Genomic DNA, 25,576 nt, shown 5'->3' with positions numbered 1-25,576 from the left:
TCATAATTTGGGGCTTTATTTTAATCTCTTCCTTTAGGATGCTACATAGTTGAGCAGAACTGGATCGGTCTTTTATGGCATGAAATTAATTCAGTCAAGACTCTTCATCACCAGCAGATGGATTTGCTGAGGGGCTCCCCTCCCCCCTCCCCGCCCCCTCTATGCCCTTCACCCCCTGCAGCCTGGCTCATTCATCCTGAGAGGGCAGGTCAGAGCTGGCCTATGATCTAGAAGGATGAGTGTTAGGGAGAGTGGGGAAGAACACTCTAGAAGGCTGGGACTCCAGAGATGACTGTCATTATAAAGAGTATCCCTCCTCAGGACAGCAGTTACTGACCTACAACAAGACACCCCTGACTCAGACCCTTCCCATCCCTCAGACCTCCAGAGCCTGCAGCAGCAGCTCCTCCCTCTCCGGTGGGGTGGTCAGGCTGCAACCCTCAGTGCCTGTGCTCTGGTGGCAGCAGGGACAGGAGATGAAACAGGTTCCATCAGCATCAGCTCTGATGACAACCCAGCTCACTACTCCAACCGACAGTAATTTAGCTTGGTCCCTTCAAGAGAACAGAGCGCAGACTGCGACTCCCTGCGGTGGGCCCATCGCTCCACTTGTGTCTCTCCCATGTGACCTACAGGTACACAGGATGTGGCCGCTGTGCAATGCACTTTGGCTCCTGCGGCTCTGTAGGCCTGAGGAGACAGTGCCTGGACAGAACAGCAGGCCTGGGGAAGCCACTTGGGTAAGAAAAGACAGCTTGCTCCACCTTGCAGGACTCCCGCTCCCACGGGCCAGCTCCAACGTGTGAGGAAGAGCTTCTTGCTTTAAGAGAGTGATCTAGCAACACGTGCCAAGGCCTACCCGAACTGAACGTGACAGCTACAAGGTGCCACTGTGGTTAATCACGGCCCGTCCTACTGCGGCGACAGACCGTTCTTCCCCCATCCGTTCCCTATACATTTTTAACTTTCTAAAAGATCATTATATTATGCTATATTTGTGTGTGCATTTGTGTGTGCATGGGGAGGGGTATTTAAAGGCAAGACCTGTGAGATGCCGTCATACATTAATTTCTTTTTACGCATGGTTATGATAAATTTAAATCCCATGGTGTGGTAGATCCATCCATCCAATCTGCCGTCCTTCGCATGCGGCCTCTACAAGGCAATCTTCCCGATGATGACGCCGACGATGAAGAACAAAACCACCAAGGCCAGCAGCCGGGCGCTGAGGCCTTCCTCCTTCCCGGTGGCAGCCAGAGCCGCCATGGGGCTGCTGCTCGGCAGCGCCTTCCTCACCCGAAGCCCGTCTTCTTCCTGTGGGGGAAGGGACAAGGGCACACTTCAGAAGCAGCTCAGGGCATGGCAGACACAATCCAGCCAAACGGCACTGTCAGGACCCTCCTGGCCTCTGTGTTCCTACCAGAGCTGTGATCTCTCTCTCTCTCTCTCTCTCTCTCTCTCTCTCTCTCTCTCTCTCTCTCTCAACACACCTGAAAACACCCCTCAACTCTCCATGAACCACAAGGAAAGGTCTTCAGGGGGCAGCCAGCAGGCTCTTCAGCCAAGTCTTAGCCTCACCTCTGTGTACCTGCAGGTCTGACCTCTGCCCTGTCTTGAACCCACAAGTTTGCCCAGTCAATTCATCTCTGAGTGAACTCCCAGGTATTCCTAAGATCCAAACCACATTCTGCTGTCCAGTGGGGACCTACATACCCTGCAGCCCTGGTGGTTTGCTACAAACAGGTCTAGGTAGATAGCCAAAGCAAGTCTCCCTTCAACTTTTAAACACATACTATGAGCATCCACTGTCACGACAGGGGAAGAGGAAAGGAAGCCTTCATCTGCCTTCTAACTAATGCATGGTTTCTGGTTGTCAGGCACACAAGACACCAGACCACACCCACCACGGTCCCCAGGATGGGTAAAAAACAAAGTGTCTGTCTTCCTTTGCTTCTGAAGGCCCTTCTCAGGCCCCACCCTGCACAGGGCCAGCGGCAGGTCACTCCACCATGACGCCCCACACTGCTGACACTCTGTCCTTTCCTCTGCTGCCTTCTTATTTGCCAAATGCCAAGAGGAGGCTCCCCGGGATATGCAGCTCTCCTACTGGACATGGGCCTCCTAAGGACATGGGTTGTAGCCGTCACTGTCTTGTCTTTCCCTCAGCTCCACTAACAGGGAGTTCCCCTGCTCACAGCTGAGCCCACAGCACCTGGCACATAGCAGATCTCACTATACAAAAAGGCAATGTCTGGCAGGATAAAGCGCCCCCACTACCCCTACCCACATGGACATGGAGATGGCTCTGACATGATTTTAGAGATATTCTGCTCATGGGCAAGGCCAACATCACAGCACGGCGATGAATGAGCTGCAGCCTTCAGTTAACTTCAAAGAAATGGGCACAGCAAAATGCAGCACTGACTTTATCTGGTTTACAAGGAAGCTATCCCTACCTATAGGTAGCTTTAAATGGTTCAGAACTCTGTTTCTGAAGAGAAACAACTCAAAGAGAAGCCTCTGCAAAGACACTGAGGCTGTTTGGAGCCGCTGTCCTCCTGCATCCTTCTCAGAGCTGAAGCCGGGGATGGCTTAAGGGAGTGGGCTGTGCGCATCTGCCGCCACGGTGGGTAGAGGGGAAACCTATTACATGCTTGGGTGGTGTCATCAAGATTGAGAACAAACAGGCCTCAGAATGTAAGCTGCAGCTAAGGTTCCTACACGCGCGTGCGGGTCTATCCATACAGAGCCACACTTCTGCAGCCACAAGTCAGCCAGAGAGATGCTTAGCACACAGGCCTGAGAAATGGGCCCGGAGTCACCAAGACCTAAGACCTCACGCAAACTGTGATGACGGCAACATGGGCTGCGTGGCCGAGGGAGCCTCTGGCCTAACCAGACAGCCTGCTGATCGATCGACAGCCCAGCCAGGTACCTCGGCTACAGCCTTGTTTCCGGTGTTCCTCCACAGGTCCCTCCCTGGGCCAGCAACCTTGAGAGCAGCTGAGGAGCTTCTGCCACCTAGACCCACTCAGACTTCAAACCGCAGGGCAGGATTTGGCCTCTAACTCACATCGCCCAGGATGGCGCACAGTGGGCTCTGACGAGGCCTATTCAGAGAACCAGCTCAACTTAGACCAGCGGGGTGGGAGTGCATTTGGGTCCTTGGGGAGACACCAGTTAGCTGGGAGAAAGCTCTGCAAATGTATCCCCTTAAGAGAAAAAAGCAGCCAAAGAAAAGCAACAGAACAAACCCTCTAGGCTCCCCTCCCCCACTCCCAGCGATAACCACTAGACCCTGAGAGGGTGGGCATTACCTTGAGCTGCCTGCTCTCCTCCCGAAGCCTCTGCACCTCCCCCTGCAGCCGCCTGCACTCTTCCATCACCTTCTTTACTTCTGTGTCATCGAGGGGCGACGTCAGGGACTTAGCAGCAGCTGGGGCATCTGCCTTGGATGCACTTGCAGGCGCGATTTTATTTATTTCTACGTCGTGCTGTCCAGACATAAAGGAGAGCCTGAGTGTTAACTGTCTCAGAAAGCACGGTATGCACAGCCATCCTCGGCACACAAGACACAGGGCCGCACCTCATCCACACGGTACGATGTCACATTCCTTGTTTAAATGGATCACTTTATCTAATATCTTGATAGTCTAAAGCTACTGGGCCCTAGAAATTATGAATAAGGACAAATAATGAAGGTGGGCTGAGGCTAATACTTCAAGGAGGAGAAAAGGGCCATGCATATTGCACTATCAAATTCCTGCCATGCAAAAATTAGCATACTGCAATTGTGCAAGCTCAGGAATTATCAGCTGCAAATTATGTTTGCAGGAGAGCTGAGCATCCCAGGCAGGGGCTGGGGTATAGAAGGTCCAAAGAGTGCATGCTACACGTAGGCCACCTACCAACCAACCAACCAACCAACCAACCAACCTACCAACGGGGCTGAGTGCAACCGAGTCAGCACGGCTCTGTTGTGGGTGTGTTGGGGTGTCACACATTCCTGTTTCCCTGCATAAAAAGGGCCGGGGTACCCCTCTTGGAGAATGAGCCAGTCAGTGGAAGCAGGGCTAGGAAGCACTCAGGATGGCCCCTGAGGTTCTAGGCAGCAATCTGAAAACCAGGCATCCAGTTCTCCCCTGATCCCCACAGCAGGGAGAGGCCTGGAAGGCAGAGCCCAGGCCAAGCCCATTTATCATGGGGCTGGGGCTGGGGCTGGGGCTGGGGCTGGGGCTGGGGCTGGGGCTGGGATCCATGTCTCTCTGATTCTAAGTTAACTTTCCTGCAACAGGATGCTGCTCTCTCTCTCCATTCAAAGAACTAAGGCGCCAGTAGCTGATTACAGAGTAGAAGAAAACACGGCATGGTTCTGACCCCAATCAACAGCATTCTTGGTGCTCATTACGATCATGTGAAGAAATACTGCAGAGCGTTTCCTCTTCCCAGCTCCTGCCATCCATGGTCCTCAGTGAGGGCCAGATGAAGTTACCACAGGGGGAGGGGCATCCAGGGAAGCAAGGGACAAGTAGGCCTCCCAAAGGGGCAGTGGGCATACAGCAATGCCTATGAAAACTGGGGGTACCCCTAGTGTCTACAGAGAAGGGTCTGGTTCATACCTGGCACTCCACAGTACATAGGACACTGCTGCCCAGTAAAAAATACCAATCCAGCACAGAATGCCAACAGCACTGGGGCTGAGAGCCTCTTGTCTCACAGCAGACCTGCGCTGAGGTGATGTGTGGGGATGGGGAAAGAGGGGTGAACGCTCGGGGAACGCTGACAAGGATGTTCTGCGAGTCGAGCGCCTGCCCACCCAATGATAGTCTTCCAGCCTTGTCTCCACACTTAGCCATCACGGGACTCATGACCTTGGGAGTCAACAGGCTGTACTTCTCAAGGGGAAACTGTTTCCGGTAGCCGCTTCCCCAAGGTTGACTCTATACAGCCTATCTGTTGACCTAAGCTTATCTTGTTTCTTCATACATTAGAGGGAGGAAAATAATTTGCCAACTTAAATCTTGGTTTCACAGGAGATGGCATGCAAATAAGTATCAGCTTGCAACATTCGATTACTGTTAACTAGAGACATACTTACTGGTTTAGCGTTTTCTGCTGGCAATTCAAACACACATCTAAGTTTTGAATCCATAAGGTCTTCCGGTTTTGCCTCCTTCCACTAAAACAATTTAAATTTAATAATCAGGGTATTATCAAGCTGCTGGAAGAATAATTCTCCTCCTATAACTGACAATTTCAGAAAAATACTCTTAATGAGAAAGCCCTGATGTATATCAAATAAAGAACTTAAGTCTGCTGAGATTTCAATATTTTTAACATGACAAGATTAAATGCACTAGCTCTCCTGAATATTTATCACACTTTACAGACCCTGCAGTCCTGCTGCCTGGCTCCTCAAAGCCTGTCCAAGCTCACTCATTGCTGCCACATGGGCAGTACAGGACCGGGGAGCACGGCGAACCAGGGTTACCCACCCTCTAAAGGCAATTCCACGTCTCCTTGAGACAAGGACATTTATGCAACAGGGCACACACTACCTAGAGAGCTGAGGGATGAGTCTCTAGCTCACCTTGGCAACCGCCAGTGGGGCACACCCACCACCCCCATCCACTACAGTGCCTGCACCAGGATGGCCCTGCCCGAGCTACCCCAGCCATCAACGAGGGGCTTTTCTGGTATGTGTCCCTCACTGATGTCTCCATTCAGATGTGGAAGATTGGAATACAGGAAGAGTTGAGAGTGACAGGCCATCAGGGCAGCAAGGTGACAACTGGGAAAGGGAGACACCCATCCGCACCCTCCCTACCATGCATGGCCTAGGTATGGCACAAGTAGTGAATGGGACAGCACACCCCCACTCACAGGGCCCCTGAGAGCACAGAGCTACACAGGAAGACACCGACACATGTCTGCTGTTCTGTGCAAGGCCCACTTGTGAGTCTGAGAGGATCACGGAAGGGCCAGCTCTGGGTGCCCAGTGCTGGTCAGCAGGACACTCAAGTGGTCTCAGGGATCTGCCTACAAACTACGGGGCAGACCACTTCCACACCGCCTGAGCCAACTCATCAAACCACACCAGGAGCAGGACAAGCCAGCAGTAATGTCACCTGAGTACCGGCCATTCTAACCCCAAATTTGAATCTAAATTTAATGAGGAAATAATGGAAGCCCTCCAAGCCCACCAACCTGGACCCTGAAGCCTTAAAACCCAAGGTGCCATGGAAATACCGTAGGCCCCTCTGGAACTGTCAGAAAACACTGGATGGGTGAGCCCCTATAGGGTACTGGTAACAGCAGCTCACTGTACTGACACAGAGACTGAGTACAATGTAGTGAACAGAGCCCTTGTTTTACGGGGCTCAGGGACAGTCAGCAGCCATTCTCCTGTAGGTAGCTAGCACAAGGAAGCCTATGACAGCCCAGGAGGCAGATGTTCACACACAGGACATCAAGGCAAAAGCAATGGGCACTGCTCTTGGTTGCCTGCATGGCGTCAGCTTAAGAGCAGCAGCTCAGGCCCACACAGCAGCAGGGCCTGGTGTGGGAGAATCAGCAGTCACCTGCATCCAACTCAGCCTTCACTCAGTGGGGCGTGTCCACAGCGCCCTTCAAACTGTGCTGCCAGACACTTAAAACAGTTATTAAAGAACAACCTGCCGAGAAATAAAAGCCCTTTATCAACCTGCAGCGCCCAGCCCTAATTGCTAGGGTGACGTGTCAGGCGTGGGCACACTCTCCTCAAAATCCCGTGGGCTTCATTTTTATGCCCAATTCACAGGTGGCCAAAAACTCAAGAAGCATCAACAAAGTCTGTTCAGAAACAGACCATAGCACTAGTGAAGCAGGCTCAACTCCAGACCATAGCACTACTGAAGCAGGTTCAGATCCAGAGCACGGCAGTAGGGAGGCAGGCTCAGATCCAGACCACGGCACTACTGAAGCAGGCTCAGATCCAGACCACGGCACTAATGAGGCAGGCTCAGCTCCAGAGCACAGCACTAGTGAAGCAGGCTCAGCTCCTGTCCATAGCACTACTGAAGCAGGCTCAGCTCCAGACCATGGCACTAGTGAAGCAGGCTCAGCTCCAGACCACGGCACTACTGAAGCAGGCTCAGCTCCAGACCATAGCACTAGTGAGGCAGGCTCAGCTCCAGTCCATAGCACTAGTGAGGCAGGCTCAGCTCCAGTCCATAGCACTAGTGAGGCAGGCTCAGCTCCAAGGGAGCACAACCAACCCCCCACCTTTCCAGCTACAACAAGGGGAAGCCAGACCAAATCATGGCCTGTCAACGGTCCACCGTCTGGCCTGTCATGTGTCCCTTCAGCACACAGAACAACAGAACACAAATCTGGAAATGAAAGGTCAGAGAAATGCCCCAGCTCGGTCTTATGACAAGGTCTCGCTCTAACTCAAAACTTGACTCAACCTTCCCTCTCTACCCCAAGGTAGCAGCAATGACAACAGCTGGCTCTGCCCCCCCCCCCCCAAAGCAGAGACTGAGCAGTGGGTGAGAAGGCCCGGCCACATTCAGCTTGAAAACAGAGACAACTGCTGAAGCGCCGTCTCTGGGCTGGCCAGATACTGAGGACCAGTGCCTGATGTGCTGCCACCCAGGTCCTTGTCACCTGGAGTAGGTGAGGAGCCACCTTTGGGGAGAATTGCCATTCTAATCCCTCTTCTTCTAGAAAAATCAATACCATAAAATACTGCTTATTTATAAAAACAAAGGCATCTTAATTTTTACCAAAATTAGGGACCCTATTAAACATGTACTTACATGGGGGAGGAGGAGTGGAAATGAAGGTAATTAAAGAACAAAGAAGCAGGCTCTATTCAGAGACAGACAGAGTAAATGCTTAGCGTGAGCAAGACCCAAGCTCCATCCTCAGCAAAAAACTGGAAGAACTCCGCTGACCAGACCGAGCAGAAAAGGAGAGTAACCCCAGGCAGTGCCCTCCTCGGGAGGAGGGCATTCAGTGTTAGGCACACCCCTGGGTGTGAGGGCTGGAGACAGGCCAGAAGCCTCCTGAGCGTGGAGAGGAGCACACGTGGCTGTGGTGCAGCAGAGGGAGGAGGGCAGAGAACGGAAGCAAGTTCTGCTCATCGAGTCAGTAAAGAACAGCCGTGGAAAACGCTAGTCATCAAAGTTAGGAAGGCCATACAGGGACCTGAGAGCACGCCTCCCATCAGCCACAGAAAGGCATGCACCCGCCATGGCTGCCCTAGAGGGCTGGAGAGGAGAAGAAGTGTTTGTACTTACTACAGCCTCCATATCAGAAGTGTCAGGCGGAGCAAACATAGACTGAACCATAAACTTGTGTTTACTTTTCTCATTGGGATCGTAATCGAAAGGCTGTAACATCACTGAGAAAGAAAATATGTCATTAGGATGGTCACAATGTGGTCATCAGAGTCATCGGTCACGCTAATACTTACACTGCGGAGTAAACAGCTTCCTAGTTTTCCCATCTGGACCCTGAGGAAGGCCGTAAGGCAGCAGAGACGTACGGCCTCCCCACCCCCCATTTTTCAGGCCAGCAGCTAATGCCAGAAAAACTGGGGACAGTCCCAGCCTGACAGCAGGTGCCAGCTGACCTGTAGGTGGGTCTGCAACTTGGGTGCCTGATTTGATACAAAGGTAGTAACATCCGCACAGAGCCACCCTCACACACCTTCAGCTCTCACTGAAGACAGAAAATGGGAGAAACACCAAAGCCCTATTTTTCTCAAGGAAACATTGCTAAATGATCTTTTTGAGAAAGAAAACAGAAAACTCAAATCGTTTCAGGATGGTTTTCGCTTCTCTCCACCCCATTTCCCACGCAGCTCATCAAGGTAAGACTTGAAATATGATTTTGCCAATAGAATTCTGGAGACGGCTTAAAAGCTGGATTTGCCACAGCAGGAAAAGCAATTCCGACTCCTGCCCGACTCCCACCCAGAACCCAGAGAAAGCTCAGCCAAGGCACCCCGCGGTGTGGAGGTAGTCTTGGATTCTGATGTACTTGGACTTCCTCCCTGATGACCCACCCAGGCCCTGTTACAGGAGGGCTGCTTTGTGACACACCCTCTCTGCTGCACAGCTTTGATAAGCCGTGCCCCTAGTGACCTTCCCTGAAACCTAAGTTCATGAACAGGGGAAGCCTCAGAAAGTTGGTGTGGGCCTAGTGTCTCCACACCAGAAACTAGGCTCCTGGCCCTCAGCACTATCATTACCCGACCCCATCCTGAGAGGCAGGTGTTGCTATGGGAAGAACTATTATTGTGTTGTCTGTTTTTCTGATAAAAAACAAAAAACCTGAAATAGCACCTAGTTTCCTCAGTACACACACACACACACACACACACACACACACACACACACACACACATATGCACGCAAACCCAAAGGTTCACGTCACAGCTCCTGCTCTCCATGCATCAAAGGGTGCCAGGCCTGCCCTCTGCAGTCTGCCCCAGGAGAGGTTTTTGTCTCCTAGATAGGAGGTCAAAGGCTAGCTGGGGAGGGGCTCCTGCCTGGTTGACTCCAGGGTTACATTCCCATAGTATGGGTCCAATCTGCCTGCAGTGGTGGCCTATACCTTTAGTCGGGCACTCTGGAGGCAAAGGCAGGTGCATCTCAGTTTGGGGCTAACCTGGTCTACATGGCACATGCAAAGCCTGGGTCAACCCTAGCACTGAAGAAGAAAAAGAAGCAAAACAAAGAAAATGCTTCTTGTCCTCCTCAGAGCTGTCTAAGGATGCTATTAGCTTCCAGTATGGGAGACACACCCACCATGACAGCAGTACAGCAGACTGAAGGAAGCAGACACGAGAAGCGGCCTATTAAGACATCAGATTTGCAGAAGCTGTCAACATCGCCAGCCTTCCAATTTCATGAGAATAGCTACTTTCATAAAAACTATTACTACTAACATGTAATTGATAGATTGTAATTTTTAAAGAAATTAGTCATTTAAAATTTTTTAATATAATAGCTATCACTACAGCTCACAAAGGCCTACTACACTCTGCGGTCTTCAGCTGTCAGTAGCACACAAAGTTCAGAGACTTCACAAGAGCATGGCTGCCACAGATGCTGCCTTCCTGGCCCTCTCTAGAGGACATCGACAGCCTAGTGCCTATGGGCAGCCGAATCTAAAGACAAAGGGCTATCGGCACCAATGTCTGAGCCATGGGCAGGCATATGGTCCCTGTGCTACTCTGAAAGTATATACCTCAAGACCTCAAAACTGCAGCTTCACCTACAGCCTCACTGCCTGACTCCCTGCCTACAGCCTCACTGCCCTACTCATGGCCTACAGCATCCTGCCTACAGCCTCACTGCCCGACTCCCAGCCTACAGCATCCTGCCTACAGCCTCACTGCCCGACTCCCAGCCTACAGCATCCTGTCTACAGCATCCTGTCTACAGCCTCACTGCCCGACTCCCAGCCTACAGCATCCTGCCTACAGCATCCTGCCTACAGCCTCATGCCCGACTCCCGGCCTACAGCATCCTGCCTACAGCCTCATGCCCGACTCCCAGCCTACAGCATCCTGCCTACAGCATCCTGCCTACAGCCTCATGCCCGACTCCCGGCCTACAGCATCCTGTCTACAGCCTCACTGCTCGACTCCCGGCCTACAGCATCCTGCCTACAGCCTCACTGCCCTACTCATGGCCTACAGCATCCTGCCTACAGCCTCACTGCCCGACTCCCAGCCTACAGCATCCTGTCTACAGCCTCACTGCCCAACTCCCAGCCTACAGCATCCTGTCTACAGCCTCACTGCCTGACTCCCAGCCTACAGCATCCTGCCTACAGCATCCTGCCTACAGCCTCATGCCCGACTCCCGGCCTACAGCATCCTGTCTACAGCCTCACTGCCCGACTCCCGGCCTACAGCATCCTGCCTACAGTCTCACTGTCTGACTCCCAGCCTACAGCATTCTGCCTACAGCCTCACTGTCCGACTCCCAGCCTACAGCATCCTGCCTACAGCCTCACTGCCCTACACATGGCCTACAGCATCCTGTCTACAGCCTCACTGCCCTACGCATGGCCTACAGCATCCTGTCTACAGCCTCACTGCCCTACTCCTGGCCTACAGCATCCTGTCTACAGCCTCACTGCCCGACTCCTGGCCTACAGCATCCTGCCTGCTTAGCCCTATACTAGAGAGCCCAGAGAACCACTTGATGGCAGGGCACACAGAGCAGGCCTAGTGGTGGTCAGTCACAATTCCTAAGTCAACACACACTGATATTCAGGGCACCAGTGAGGCTGACCAGAGAACCTCTGCCAGGAATGGGAACCAGGGCCTCTGGAGTGTTCTTCTAAGAAGCTCTGGGCATAAGGTGGGGACTTGTCCCTCCCCCATTGCAGAAACAAGAAGAGAAGCAACTGTCTGTCTCCCACTGGCTGTCCTTGGTGTATGTGACACTACACAGGCCCCTGGCACACCTAGGCCCGACACCCTGACTCACGAAGCCCTTCATGCACACCACCGAGTCCCTGCTCTCAGCTGCCACCATCTCATGTCAGATCCAGTTTCAGCAGAGATGTTATGAGGACATGAAGGAATAAATGTTGGTCAGCGCTAGCTCGTTGCAAATTGTGGCACAAATTATGTACTTTTTCCATGACAGGCTATAAAAGAGCTTCCCATTAACTTAATTTATTTCATTTAAATACCAGAGACACTGATGATAAAAACCCTAAGTGAACCGTCCCTCCTTTCAGAGCGCATCTGCTGACAGAACATTAAAAGAGGCCTGTTACCAGGAGACAACCTGGGCTCAGTCACCGCTCACCCACGCTGGGATAGGACACATCCTGCTGCATTAGGCACGAAGGTAGGACCCTTGTGAAGAACCTTCAGGGTCAAGAAGAAGTGGATCGATCACATCAGACTTCCCTCAAAAGAAGTGTGCCACTTAAAACACATGCTGGCTTAGAAAATGACGGCCTGGCTGCTTCCCGGGAGCCAGGCAGCCACAGGCCATTTTCACATACACCGCAGTGGGTCAGGCAAATAAGTGAGGACAGTCTAACGAGCTCCACTGCCCAGTCTCTGACTCTCACCTGGAGGTGTGTCCACATTCAACAAGCCACAACCACTCATCCACCCACTCACTCACACTCACTCACTCACTCACCCACTCACTCATTCACCCATTCACTCACGCACTCACTCGCTCACCCACTCACGCTCTTCTTCCCAACCAGAGGCTCTGCAGACTTTCTCCCTGTTTCTTTCCCACCAAATTAGCTTTCTAGATCCAGGAAGACACCCCACAGCGCCCCGACAGCACTCAGATGACAACTTCCTATAACAGCAGCTACTGCCCCAGCAGAAGCCACCCATCTGAGTGCTCACACCCTCTGGGCTTCCTCCCTTTCATTCACAGGTCAGAAGAGCACGGTCCACCAACTCTGTTTGTGGTGGCGGCGGAGGCACCACTGCCCTCTTTTGAAATGGAAGACAAGCATTAGCCTCTTACAGCTGGGGCAGCCAGCATGGCCATGAATGCTGGACTCTAAGCTGAGACAACTGGGAAGGCTCACACTCTCGCCACAAGTAAGTCCATTACTTCCTTCAGGGCCACTGTGATACTTTCCTGGGCCTCTACTCTTCAAACTGACCTCACCTCAGATGAGAACGTGGCCACCCTCCCTGGACCTCTCAGGCTCATGTGCTCAACTCAAGTAACAAACACCCGGCAGCCTGCTCCATCTGTGTTTGCAGAGCCCACGGCGCAGCCTCAGCCTTTCTTCAGGGTCCACAGAAGGGAGGCATGAGATAGGCTGTGCAGGTCAAACCTCAAGGCCCACTCTCCCTCCCTCCCTCCCTCCCTCCCTCCCTCCCTCCTTCCCTTCCTTCCTTCTAAAGGCTTTCTCAGTTTGTCTCCTGCACCATAGCCAACACCAGAACACAGCCTGGCCTCTCTTAGTGCCCTCCTGAGCCCCATCAGGTGTCAGATGATCTCAGGGAGACTGTGAGGCAAACCTCAGGACTGACTGTCTGCAACAGACAGACCCCTGTGTCTGAAGGCAGGGCAGTTCCTGGGCCTGGCGGCTCCTTCCTCGCCTGCTTTCTGAGTGCTCATGGCCAGTTCTCTCCCAATGACCTTTCCCTCTCTCCTCTGCCATGAGCCAGCAGTGAAGTCACAAAGGGTAGGTATGATGGGACTTCAAGGGAGCCAAAGACACCACCGACAAGGGCAGACCGAGGGGACTCGTCTCTGCTGCACCAAATCTTATGGATTGTACTTCTGGCTCGCCTCGCAGAGCCAAAAGGTCCTTTCAGCTAAGAATCTCTTGACCAGTCTTTTAGGTTCTGTCCTTGGGTCTTATTCATAAAAAGATGGGAACGGTCTTCCCAAGAAGCCTGCATCCTACAGCGAGATCTGAAAGGCTGTAAGCACAATTAAGCTGAGTTTTTGTTCGTAAAATATTTTAAGCCATAATCTAATCTGGTGAAAAGATTAGAGGCTTATCTTAAACTGTGGCGTAGGCTGCCCTTATCTGGGAGGGCTCATGGAGGCCATCCAGTTAAAAGGCTGCACTCATTTATCAGAGTCTTCCAAAGTGAGGATTGGATCCAAGGAAGGAAGGGCACTGCTGCTGAAGTCCCCACAGCAGCCCCTCCGTCCACACTGGAGACAAATGCCAGGCTTCCTGTCAACAGGTTAAGTACACTTCTACCCTGAGGCTCAACACCTGATTGTTGCACACACAGCTGCCTGGTCCAATGCCAGTAAACAGTACCATCCACCCGAGCCAGCACCATCATAAACGGATTAATTATCAATTGCAGTGCTACCCACTTACATTAATTGACCAACATCCCCACCCCAGAGCAGCTGATGCCCATTCTGTCCTCAGCACTTCGCTGGAAGAACTTTATGTCTAAACATAAAACGAGTCCTGAAGGGACTGTCAGACACCAACATGCCCCTGTGCTCTGAATTCCAGTTTAGAACACATACACACACACACACACATACACACACACACACACACACACACACACACACACACACACACACGGATACTGGGGGGCCTACGTTTGGCTTGAATGCACCTTCAATCCCGAGGCAAGCTGAGTATCTGGATGCTGGTGTCTTAATGACTCTGCCCATGCCCCCCGTGGAGACTGCATGTGTAATGCACTTGGCACAGGGGCAGGCAACGTGCACGACTGAACTGCAGATGAAAGCTCACCACTTCGTGCGATTAGAATTCACAGAGGTTATACAAATACTAAATTTAATGTCATATTACAGGAAGCCTAAGTATTTTTGATGGGCCCATAATTCTACCTCTTCACCTGCTGTATGTGCTGGCAAACATGGTTTGGAATATTAATGGAAGAGTCCCTCATTATTAAACTGCATCATTAAAAACAAGATCCGCCACACTAACAGCCTTCTACAAAGACATCTTCAGAAATTACATGCTCTAAAAAATATTTCCCTACCATGCAGTTCTGAAAGATCCTTAGTTCTGTGAGGCTGGGATGCTGTCCCCGCCCCGGCCTGGCCCCCAGGAGTCATGGAAGCTGAGGTTCTCCGTCCTGTCCTCTGGGAAGTCTCCTGCCTTCCCGCAGGCTTCAACATGCCTGTGCTGTCGAGGTGCAGATCCACAGGTGCAAGCCTAGCTCCGAAACCCAGGAGCATCGGGAGTCCAGGCCTGGCACTGTGGGAGTAACTGCTAGCCGGGCTGTGTCTCAGAACAAGCAGAATGCTGCAGCCAGAGAGTGAAGACAAAGGCAGGCCCAGATGTCCACATGTCACACTTTACCCTCTGTCTAACTGTAACTGGGCTGCCCAGGTTACTGAAAGGAACCCCATGCACACATATTCGCTGTGTTATGAAGGAAACAGCACACACAGGTCAGAGCCTGAGCTGTTGAAGTATGACTTAAAGTCAGGCTCACTGGAAAGGCAAGCAGAGCACCACAGGGTGTGGCTGGGGATCACTAACCATGCCTGCCACAGCCAAAAAGATGCAAAATGGGGTTGAATCTAGATGCAAAAGACAAGGCCTTTAAAGCCCAGCCCTGTCACCATCACTCCCATCCCCCTCTAGCTCCTGCTCCTTTCCCCTCCTCCCCCAGCCTCTTACAGGGATGATTTATAGCCTTGTCTAACAGCTAGTACCTCCCAGGGGTCTTTAGAAATGCAGGATACACTAACCCTGTCCTTTCCAGGTATCCTGTGACACCCTAGGTACTAAGTAGAACCATGCTGATACAATTTTAAGTTTATTTGATGGTCACCGTTTTATAAATTATGTACGAAAATTCACTCACAGGCACGTGCTTTATAGAAATTCTCGTAGGCCGTGCATATGTAAAATGCATAGAATTCCTTTGCTTTTTAAAGGCAATGCAAACAGTACACACCTCGTCTATGCTTGTGGCTGGCTGGCTATGTGCATAGACAGTGGCACCAGCAGAGTCTGTACAGCTGACCAGGCCGGCAAGATGTCAGCCAATGGGATCAGGACAGGCCTAACTTCACACTCAGGCTTCCTAACTGCTCAGCCAGTCACAAGTGGGTGTGAGCACACCAAGGATAGTGCTCTGCCTGTGCACCTGCCTTCTCCAGGGACTCTGGCTTACCATGCTGTCACCCCAATAGCTGCATCAATCCTCAAGGAACAGGCCTGGACAAGCACAGAGCTTCCTAACCCGAGATATACAAGAGTAAAATGTGACATTTGTACACCCAGCACCTAAAACCGAACAGGCTGCACCACTCTCCTGGTCCCCACAAGACCACCACCAACAGATGCGGGGGGGGGGGGGGGGGGGGGCGGCGCGTGCCATAGCAACTCTTCTCATTGGCTCTCCTACGTCAGCGGGGAAAGGGGCGAACATGTCACTCCTCCTGTCTCCCCAACCCTACGATGCCTTACATTTCAGAGCATTCTTAGGCTGTCGATGCAGCAGCACAGAGCCACTGAAGAACATCTGCCTATAACCTAAATGGCTGACAGTCATGTGACAGAGACCATGTGATGTGGACCACACACATCCATGCTGGCTCTGTGTTTTCAAGTCTGCAGAGGGTAGACTCAACACAAAAGCTGTCTCCAACGAGGAGCCACTGATCAGTCAGGACGCTTCTGAGACAGGAAAAGACTTGCTCCTGGTAAAAGATACCCATGTGTACACACAGCCACTCAGACAGACAGACAGACAGACAGACACACACACACATACACAGGCACTCAGACACACACATGCAGACATGCACACACATGTACACACTGGCACTCACACACACACACATGCAAACATGCACACACAGGTACTCAGACGCACATACACAAATACTCAAGCCACATATCATCTATAACATTAGAAAGCACACCTACACTACACAACTACCTGCTAAGATTATTTTATTCAGATAACCAGGCTGCCTGTTTCATATGAAAATTGGTGATTTTCATCTGCTAATAAACTCAAATTTTCTGAAATGTGTTAATGATAGAGAAATTGGCAGATCGTGGTTAACGAAAGGAGAAGGCTTAGACAGTTCAACACAATGCCCTCTGGTACCACACAAAAAGGGGGTAAAGATATAAGAATCCAGCTGTACTAATCTCAACAAAAGACTTAAGACACTCAGAGGCATCAAGATACCACATCCTGACCACTCCCTATTTCCAGCAGGCCAGACCCAGAGCAATAGCTCTGTCACACACCACTCAGTGATTCAAAATGGACACAAAATAGAAGGGACAATGTGTCCTGCACAGTGCACATGATGGGACTGTGTGGGGTCCTGCAGTGGGAACCCTTCCAGGGGCTGGCTACCAGCTAACTGCTCCTGATTGAAAATCTGACTCACAAGTCCAGACCCGGCCTTGCAGACTCAGAGAGGGACACAGGGGGAGCCGGGGCAGGTGCTCTGTAATGAGAGGCACCAACAGCGGCGAGGAATCAGAGTCTGAGATAATGAAACACCTTGTATCTCTCCAAAGAGGTGAATCATTTTCTTTTAGGTGTCAAATGAATAGCCAAATGTATCACAATCAAAATCTACCATGGAAAAACCCAGACAGGCCCCACTTCAGATGAGAAGCAGCCTTTAATGATGCTGAAGCTAAGGGACACTGAGTCACTCGCTGGTGTCTACAGGACATACACTCCCCCGCAGCTCCTCTGAGCAGCACGAGCTCTAATGAGCTGCAAGTTCACCAGTTTCTAAACACATTTAAACCCTAACATCTCACTCAGACTTCCGGAGTTCTCAAACTCAATTTTCAACGTGGGCACTTAGGCACTTATCAGCATCTTTTCAGAAGCCAGGCGTTGGAAATGTCTGCAGCCTCATAGAGAAGGGGGGGCTCAGAACACACGGGGTCCACAGCCTTGCCTGTGCAGCTCTGCAGCCCCACGTCCTCAGCTTTCAGGGGGCAAAGTGTACCTCCAATTACCAGATGGCATGAGCAAGGTCAGAAGCCATTTAGCATTAGGAAAATAATGCTATTTAGCATTCTCCCACAAAGCAAATTTGTTATTCAGCCCCTTCTGATTTGTCAAGGTGCAGACTGAATTCCGAATGAACGGAGGCCCTGCTCTACAGCCAAATCTACACCCGCCACTTTAATGCTGCACTGGCTACTAAGGTACCGAGATTTTGAGACGTGAATCATGGAAAGTCAGAGGTGCTAAGGCACCAAGTATTGTACCCAGAGGTGGGCTAGGAGAGGTGGAGAGAAGTCTGTAGCTTCCTGTACTACTCTGAACTACCCGCCCTGACAAGGCCCTATGGCTCTGGGGCCTTTGGAACCCACCCATGACCTCTAGGCTCAGGACTTACCAGACACATTGAGAGAGGCCCCAGCATCAATGACCCCACTGTTGGGACGCACGCAGTACCTGCGCGGTGCTGTGGTCTTCACTTTAAAACACACGTTTCGGTCTGTTGGGTTGCCGAGCTTTAGGTTGGTGGTAACGACATCAGTGAAGGGACCTACGTGGAGAGACAGACACTGGTTGGTGTCCTATGAGGAAAGTAGGAGCTCAGGAAGACAGGAGACCTCTGTGAGAGGTGAAAGGCCCTAGAACCCAACCCCAGTCACTCATGCTCAACACTTACTTCCACAGAACCACCGTGGATCTGGCAGAAACTGTACAAAGGACCAGGCATGGGTCCCCAGTGACTACTAAGAGCAGCGTGTCCGGTCTCAGGCGGACTCTGGGAGGGTAGGATTCTGGAGACAGAAAAACTCCTACCATTGTGTCTGTAAGGACAGCTGAGTACATTCAGAGCCCTGATAGCAGCTCTAAGCACTGAGGCTCCCAAGAAGCCTGGAGCCACATTTCGTGGTCCTATGGAGCCACGTTCCGTGGCCCTGGGCTGTGGTTCATTACTATTACTTATTCATGTCCATACTTTATTAGAATATTTTTAATTAAAAAAGTAAAACATGCTTCTTAAAACAAACCAAACAATGAAAGATGTATAAAGAGAAGTTAATAAGCTTCCCTTTGTGCCTGAGGTAACTAATATTAACCATGTGGGCGCTTGTCCAAACATCTAGACTTAGCAGCAATGTACATACCACACAATTGTTTCCCGTTGGCTAATCTATACCCGAGCAAAAGGACATCTGATCACTAGGCTTCTTAGGGGCCAACTGGGGAGAGGTGAACTGCAAGACCACTTTTTCTTGTCCTGTGGGCATGCATGTGTGTGCAGACAGCTGTGTGTGTTGCTATGGAACTAACCCAGGGACCTGCGTCTACACCCAGTCTCTGAGCCACACCCTAGGCCTCCATCCACCTCATGTGTACCTATTTCAGCAGAAGTGGCACATTCTTGTTTCCTATAGGCAGGCTTCCGACTCCCACCTTCAGTTACAAGCAAGCAGGGAAGGGGACTCTGTTTCCGTGGTTACAAGGATATCTACCAGGTCACCTGTCACATCTCAGAAGACCCAACAGACACTCAACAGTGTGCTCTAAAATGCTTGCAGTGACTCTCAGCTGCTGAGGGCAAGATTATCCTTTGTCCATCTCAGACCCCAGGGCTGTGTCCGGGCTCAGTAAGGGTCTCCAGACACATGCACCAAGAAGAAAACTACTCACAGGTAATTTCCTGAAAAATGAGTGCCTCGGGCTGGCTTCCTCTGAGGTACTCCAAATATGAAATACCCACTGAATAAAAGCTTAGCTTAAACACAAATGGTGGCTGGGCTGATGGGGAGGAGGCGCAAGTCCGAAATCAAGCCTGTGGCACCCAGGGCAGCTCCAAGGAAGCACCGAGCTGTCCATGTGGGATAGATGTGTGTGACGGGCACAATCTGAGCATAAGATAATGCCCACATTTGCTAATGGACAGTCTTCTCCATCAGAAGCCGCAGACACACAGCTGTGCCTGCAGCCTCACCGTGTCAAACATGAGTGCTCCCAACATGGCTGCTCAGCTTGGCTTTCACAAGGGGCTCACCAGCCACACACATGCAACTTCAGAATAGAAGCCTGGGGCCAGCTCCATACAGGATCCCGAGGTAGGTGGCAACTCAGTGGTAGTGCCTGCTATTCCATCAGCCCCTCCTCCTAGCTCTGCGGCTGCACCTCGCTGTCTGCGGGGAAGCATGCATGCACTGCAGTACATGTGACAAGATGGTTGCATCGCTCAGTGTCTGACATTTACCTAGAAGCTCTTCTCATATCAAGGACAACACCGCGGACATCTGAACACCTGAAGAGGTCTCCTCCAGCTACCTATCTTTCAAGAAGCCCTGACTCTGGTCCTCTGGGAACCAGGCTGAAGCCAGGAGAGAGGACTTCCTGAAGGATCCGGAATGTAGCTACATCCAGAACTGACTCCACTGCCATCCAGCCCTCCCACGCTGGGAAGCATGGGAAACGGCTAGCCTTGACTCAAAGGGTTAGCAGCCATGGGGGAGGGAGGGAGCTGGGTAATGGAGGCAACAGGTTCTTGGCCTCCAGAGAGAAATGAGACACTTGGTGTTGAAAATGTCCAGGGGCTTGTGGGATGGCAGCTCTCTGGAATTCTACCCTATCCCACCTGCACTGCATGTAGCTGACTCATGGGAAGATGGAAGGCTGATATGCCTTTACTTAAGGTGGGGATCACTTCAGTAAGCACAGTCTATAAAAAGGAGAGCTAAAAACAGCTCTGCTTTTCTAGGGCCAATGACAGTGGCAAGCCCTACACGCCTGCCACAGGTACAACTCGCAGGCACGTGGTTCATAAGACACACCAATCCCTGATCTGCAAGACTGGGTACTCAGGGACTTCTAGGGGCTGCAAAAAGGCCTGTTTCCAGCGTCAATAAGCCTATGGAAAAAAGGTCAGGCAGAGTAGGTCAGGCCTATCATCCTGAATTTGGGAAGGTGGAGGAAGGAAGATCAGAAGTTGAAGGTCGTCTTTTGGTACATGGCAAGTTCTAAGCCAATCTACAATACAAAAATAAGCCTTGTCTGGGGAAAAAAAAAAAAGGAAGTACACAGAATGGTCATTTAGCCTCAAGCATGCAGACACACTGTCAGTTCAGATATATAACATACCCACCACCACATGGAGAAGACAAAACACTTACTATGCCCACCGCAATTTCCAGTGACTCCCCTTCTGCTCCCCATTAAGCTGGACTGGGGAGCCCAGTTGTAGACCTCACCAACGTCTTCTGGGATTCTATAAATATAAACTAGATTCCACTGACTGAACACCCTGTGGCAAGTTACCCAGGTCTGCCTATTATGTGGCAATATAAATGGTTCTTCAATTTACATGAATCACATAAAAGATGGCCTAAATTATTAAAAGGCAAGTAATATTGGTAGCAGTGAGTGGGATAAAATAAGCTGTATTTCTCCCCTAGCACCCCGCCTTGGGTCTGGGCGCTAATTTGTAGAACTCTGGAGGGAGCCATGCTAGAAATATATGCAGTACAGACATCACTGGTAGAACAGCAAAGTCTCATGGGTGAAAATCAAGGCATTTTGCAAAAACAGGCCAATCCTCTTCGCCCCACTCTGGGCAATTTACTTCAAGAATTTTATTGAAAATAAATTCGATTTGAGTAATTACAGGAGATAAACCATGTTAGTGCTCGCCTTTCCCCTGTACTAATGAATTAGAACACACAAAAACCTCAATAAAAACGATGGGAAGGCTTATGGGCATCATTCAGATTTTTCCTAGTCACTTTCATTTCATAAAACTGCCATTTCCATTAAAGCATTATGTAAAAAATGGGATTTTATTCCACAAACATGCATATTTATCACCAATAAACATAAACATTGCTTATAAAATACAGTCAATTTTACAAATGAAATCTTCAAAAGTTAAGGTTTTTTTTCTTTTAAGAGATTGAAAAAAATGATTTGTGTCTCCAGAGTGGGAGCACATCACATCCTTTAATTACTTTCTTCCATGTCCTCTATCCCTTGGTCCAGATGTCTGTGTGAAATTAGAAACTCCACATCTCCCGGTGAGAATGAGCACAGAGAAGCAACCCCAACCTGGGGCAGATTCCCAGTGTGGACTAACATTCTTTGCTTCTATGTAACTGGCTGGAAGGAGTCTTTCTCCCCTGGTTACAGCCGTGTGCACCTGCAATCATTTATTAAGGTGGATGAGGACGCTGGTGACACAGCACAGCCGACAGAGTATAACCTCCCCCACTTGTTCTTGAGGGTTCAGACCCAGGAAGGCCCAGCACAAAGCACCGGCACCCTCCCAGACCCTCTGGCTTGCCTCTCTCTTTTTTAAATTACATAAGAAAGCTCTGGATTCCACCTGATGAAGAAAGCAAAGATCACAGACCACAGAAACGTGTGTGTTTGTGAAAGGAGACCTGGAGGACGTGTCTTGCGTGGCAGGTCACAGGACACAAGCTCTGACTTAAAGCACTATCTTCAAGTTCCAGAGAGGAGGCTCCAGGTGCTGAAGTTCTCTCTAGAGACAGTGAGTTTCAGGCCAGGAACCAGTAGCCCAGGAATGTAATCTCAGAGGCTAAGGCAGAGGGACTGTGAGTTCAATGTCAGCCTGAACCACACAATGCACACCAGAGAACAGCAGGCTACAGAGTAAGATCCTGTCTCAAACACACGACAAGAAGGCTGGATGAATCTAGCCATTGGGAAACATCCTGGGAACAAGAGTGTTTCCCCAGGCTTTAAAGGTCTGAACACTCGGTGACTGTCGCCTGGAGAGCAGCATTAACATGGAGCTCGTTAGGAAATCCAGATGCCAGCTTCACAAGAGGACAATGTGAGTGTTCACATCTGGCAACTACACAGGCCAGGGTGAAGTCCAGGGGCTTGGGGCTCAGCCCAGGCCTTTCTCATCTGCAGACTTAGGTCTGTTTTAAGACTCTGCCTGGTAAGTGGTAAGACTACATGATGGAAGAGGAAAAGAGAACATTGTATTTTTAACAGGGCAATTCAATTTTACTAGAAACTAAAGCTTAGCTTGTCTAACGCAGCTGGGCATGATGGTCGCCTCTTCAACCCCAACTCTCAGGAGGAAGGGCAGGAAGATCTCTGTGAGTTCAAGACCAGCCTGGTCTACACAGCAAGCTCCAGCCACCCAAGGCTACATCGTGACATCTTATTTCACAATGAATAAATGAATAAAATCTAAGTAAGACTGCTGAAAGGTAAAATGGAAGAGAATCTAAATGACTTGGGTGACTTTTTAGGAAACCAAGCCAGGTAGAATGTAAGGAAGACTCAGGACTGGGCTGGACGTCATTAGTACCCAGAGCCTGTGGGCTGGGCAGGGCTCTGAAGACGGGGTGCCTAGCCCTCAAGAAGCCCCGGAGCCCATCTCCAACACAGAAAAAGAATCAAATGAATAAAAACAGAAACATGTGCCATGCCGAAGACTGTTGCCGACAGGACGGAGGGTCAAGAGTGGCAGTGTGTCCAAGCTGCTCTGACGGAGGAGCATCTGCTGAACATTGGAGACTCCTGGAATTCAACAGCAAGGAAACATGCCACCTGGGTTAAAACCGGTCAGAAGAGCTGCAGGAATGGCACTAAACAAGGTGAAAACACAACAAGGTGTCACCACTTCTTCCTAATGTGGCTGAAGTCCAACACTGAGCACCAAACGTGGGGTGGACTCAAGGCGGTGGGATGTCATTGGTGCTGCGGGAACATGGGCTATGCAGCCACTTTGAGAGACAGTCAAGTATTTATTTTCTTTTTCCTTTTGTGGTTCTACTCAAATTTGAACTGAGAGGCTCAGGCATGCTAAACCAGGGCTCTGACCTGTACTCTCAGCCCAGCTGCGTGCATTCTCCCTGGCGCTCTCTCCATTCCCACACTGTAAACGGTTTTAACCGCCTCACCAGAACAATGTCCACCACAGAGGCAAAACAAGGTCCTTCAGAAGGAGAATACAATAAACTATGGAACATCTAGATGTAGATACTATAATAATAATAATAATAATAACAACAACAACAACAACACCAACAACAACAACAACAACAACAGATAAATCCACAGAAAGGCATGGCTATAGAGAGGGTAAACAGGTCCTGGGTGGACAGTGAGCACCTGTCAGCCGCCAGCAGACTCCAGGGTAGAGAATCAACTTCAGTGGGCAGCTGCTCTGCTGGGGACCCCCTTTTTCTGCACAATCTCCCATGAGCCACCATCATCTAGAGAAAGTTATATTTTATAAGAGGAGTGCTTGGTATGCTGCATCCACGTGTCCAGTGGATCCTGAGTTCAAATGCATGCAAGTGTAGGTGCAGAGGAGAAAGTCGCTGACCCTCTGTTTGGCACAGAAATAAATCCCTTCTCTTCCTCTTCTAGAGCTCACGAAATCCTAGTTTATATACATGCATCCTTCCTGTGTAATTTATCTCCTGGTGTGTTTTTGAGCCTTTGAAATCCACACTGCATGTACTGCCATACAAGTTACACACCAACCTGACATGTAATATACGGAGTCTCAGCCTTCCACACAGAAGCTTAAGTTATTAGCTTGGCTGCAGCTCAAGACTGCACACAAGGCTGCATCAGTCTCTTCTCTGTGACCCTCCAACAATAAGCGGCCACATTCACTTCAACCTCACAGAAAGCCTTTGGGCAGAAGCGCAGACCTCTGATGGATGTTGCAGGGACAACAAAACAGCCCTTGAGGTCTCAATACAATAGACTTTGTATATAGGAAAATAAATTAAAATTGGGAGACATGGGCCTTCTAGAGTCAGGTCTGCCGTTTATGTTTACCCCATCACAGTCTGTTTTTACTGTCAAGCCCTGCTGCCTTCCTTACCTGACTGCAATGTCTGTATTTGTTCCACTATAATGGAAACCACAAATCGCACTGGCTGGGCCTCTTGCTGACACTGGTGGTAGCACCTGGAACAATTCCAGAAGCAGTACAGAGGTTCAGCTATGCTGGAAGAGGGGGGGCAGGCAGAAACCGCAAAGCTGGAAGAGGGGGGCCAGGGAGAAACCCCAAGGCTGGAAGGGGGGGCCAGGCATAGACCCCAAAGCTGGAAGAGGGGGGCCAGGGAGAGACTCCAAAACTGGAAGGGGGCCAGGCAGAGACCCCAAAGCTGGAAGAGGGGGGCCAGGGAGAGACCCCAAAGCTGGAAGAGGGGGGCCAGGCAGAGACCCCAAGGCTGGAAGAGGGGGGCCAGGGAGAGACCCCAAGGCTGGAAGAGGGGGGCCAGGCAGAGACCCCAAAACTGGAAGAGGGGGGCCAGGCAGAAACCCCAAAGCTGGAAGAGGGGGGCCAGGGAGAGACTCCAAAACTGGAAGGGGGCCAGGCAGAGATCCCAAAGCTGGAAGAGGGGGGCCAGGTAGAGACCCCAAAGCTGGAAGAGGGGGACCAGGGAGAAACCCCAAAGCTGGAAGAGGGGGGCCAGGCAGAGACCCCAAAGCTGGAAGAGGGGGGCCAGGCAGAGACCCCAAGGCTGGAAGAGGGGGGCCAGGGAGAGACCCCAAGGCTGGAAGGGGGCCAGGCAGAAACCCCAAAGCTGGAAGAGGGGGGCCAGGGAGAGACCCCAAGGCTGGAAGAGGGGGGCCAGGCAGAGACCCCAAAGCTGGAAGAGGGGGGCCAGGTAGAGACCCCAAAGCTGGAAGAGGGGGACCAGGGAGAAACCCCAAGGCTGGAAGGGGGGACAGGCAGAGACCCCAAAGCTGGAAGAGGGGGGCCAGGGAGAGACCCCAAAACTGGAAGGGGGCCAGGCAGAAACCCCAAAACTGGAAGAGGGGGGCCAGGGAGAGACCCCAAGGCTGGAAGGGGGGCAGGCAGAGACCACAAGTTTGGAAGAGGGGGCCAGGCAGAGACCCCAAAACTGGAAGAGGGGGCCAGGCAGAAACCCCAAAACTGGAAGAGGGGGCCAGGCAGAAACCCCAAAACTGGAAGAAGGGGGGCCAGGGAGAGACCCCAAGGCTGGAAGGGGGGCAGGCAGAGACCACAAGTTTGGAAGAGGGGGCCAGGCAGAGACCCCAAAACTGGAAGAGGGGGCCAGGCAGAAACCCCAAAACTGGAAGGGGGCCAGGCAGAAACCCCAAAACTGGAAGAAGGGGGGCCAGGGAGAG

At 51.1% G+C, this 25,576-nt stretch overlaps 1 protein-coding gene across 1 annotated transcript in view; it reads right to left on the bottom strand.

The window, feature by feature from the left end:
* Vapb (VAMP associated protein B and C) overlaps positions 1–25,576 on the bottom strand; it is a 44,254-nt gene continuing 18,678 nt past the window's right edge. The window contains exons 2-6 of the mRNA XM_052184451.1: positions 17,847–17,999; positions 8,283–8,386; positions 5,099–5,179; positions 3,318–3,494; positions 1–1,314 (exon numbers count right to left, since the gene is read on the bottom strand). Of these exons, the coding sequence (XP_052040411.1) occupies positions 1,156–1,314; positions 3,318–3,494; positions 5,099–5,179; positions 8,283–8,386; positions 17,847–17,999 (674 nt within the window). The 3' untranslated portion in view covers positions 1–1,155. The remainder of the gene's footprint in view (positions 1,315–3,317; positions 3,495–5,098; positions 5,180–8,282; positions 8,387–17,846; positions 18,000–25,576) is intronic.

This window comes from Apodemus sylvaticus, chromosome 5 (genome assembly GCF_947179515.1).
Source record: "Apodemus sylvaticus chromosome 5, mApoSyl1.1, whole genome shotgun sequence".
NCBI classification, from domain to species: domain Eukaryota; kingdom Metazoa; phylum Chordata; class Mammalia; order Rodentia; family Muridae; genus Apodemus; species Apodemus sylvaticus.
Note: the sequence above shows the minus strand (reverse complement) of the source record. Positions and strands in the feature narration are given on the sequence as shown.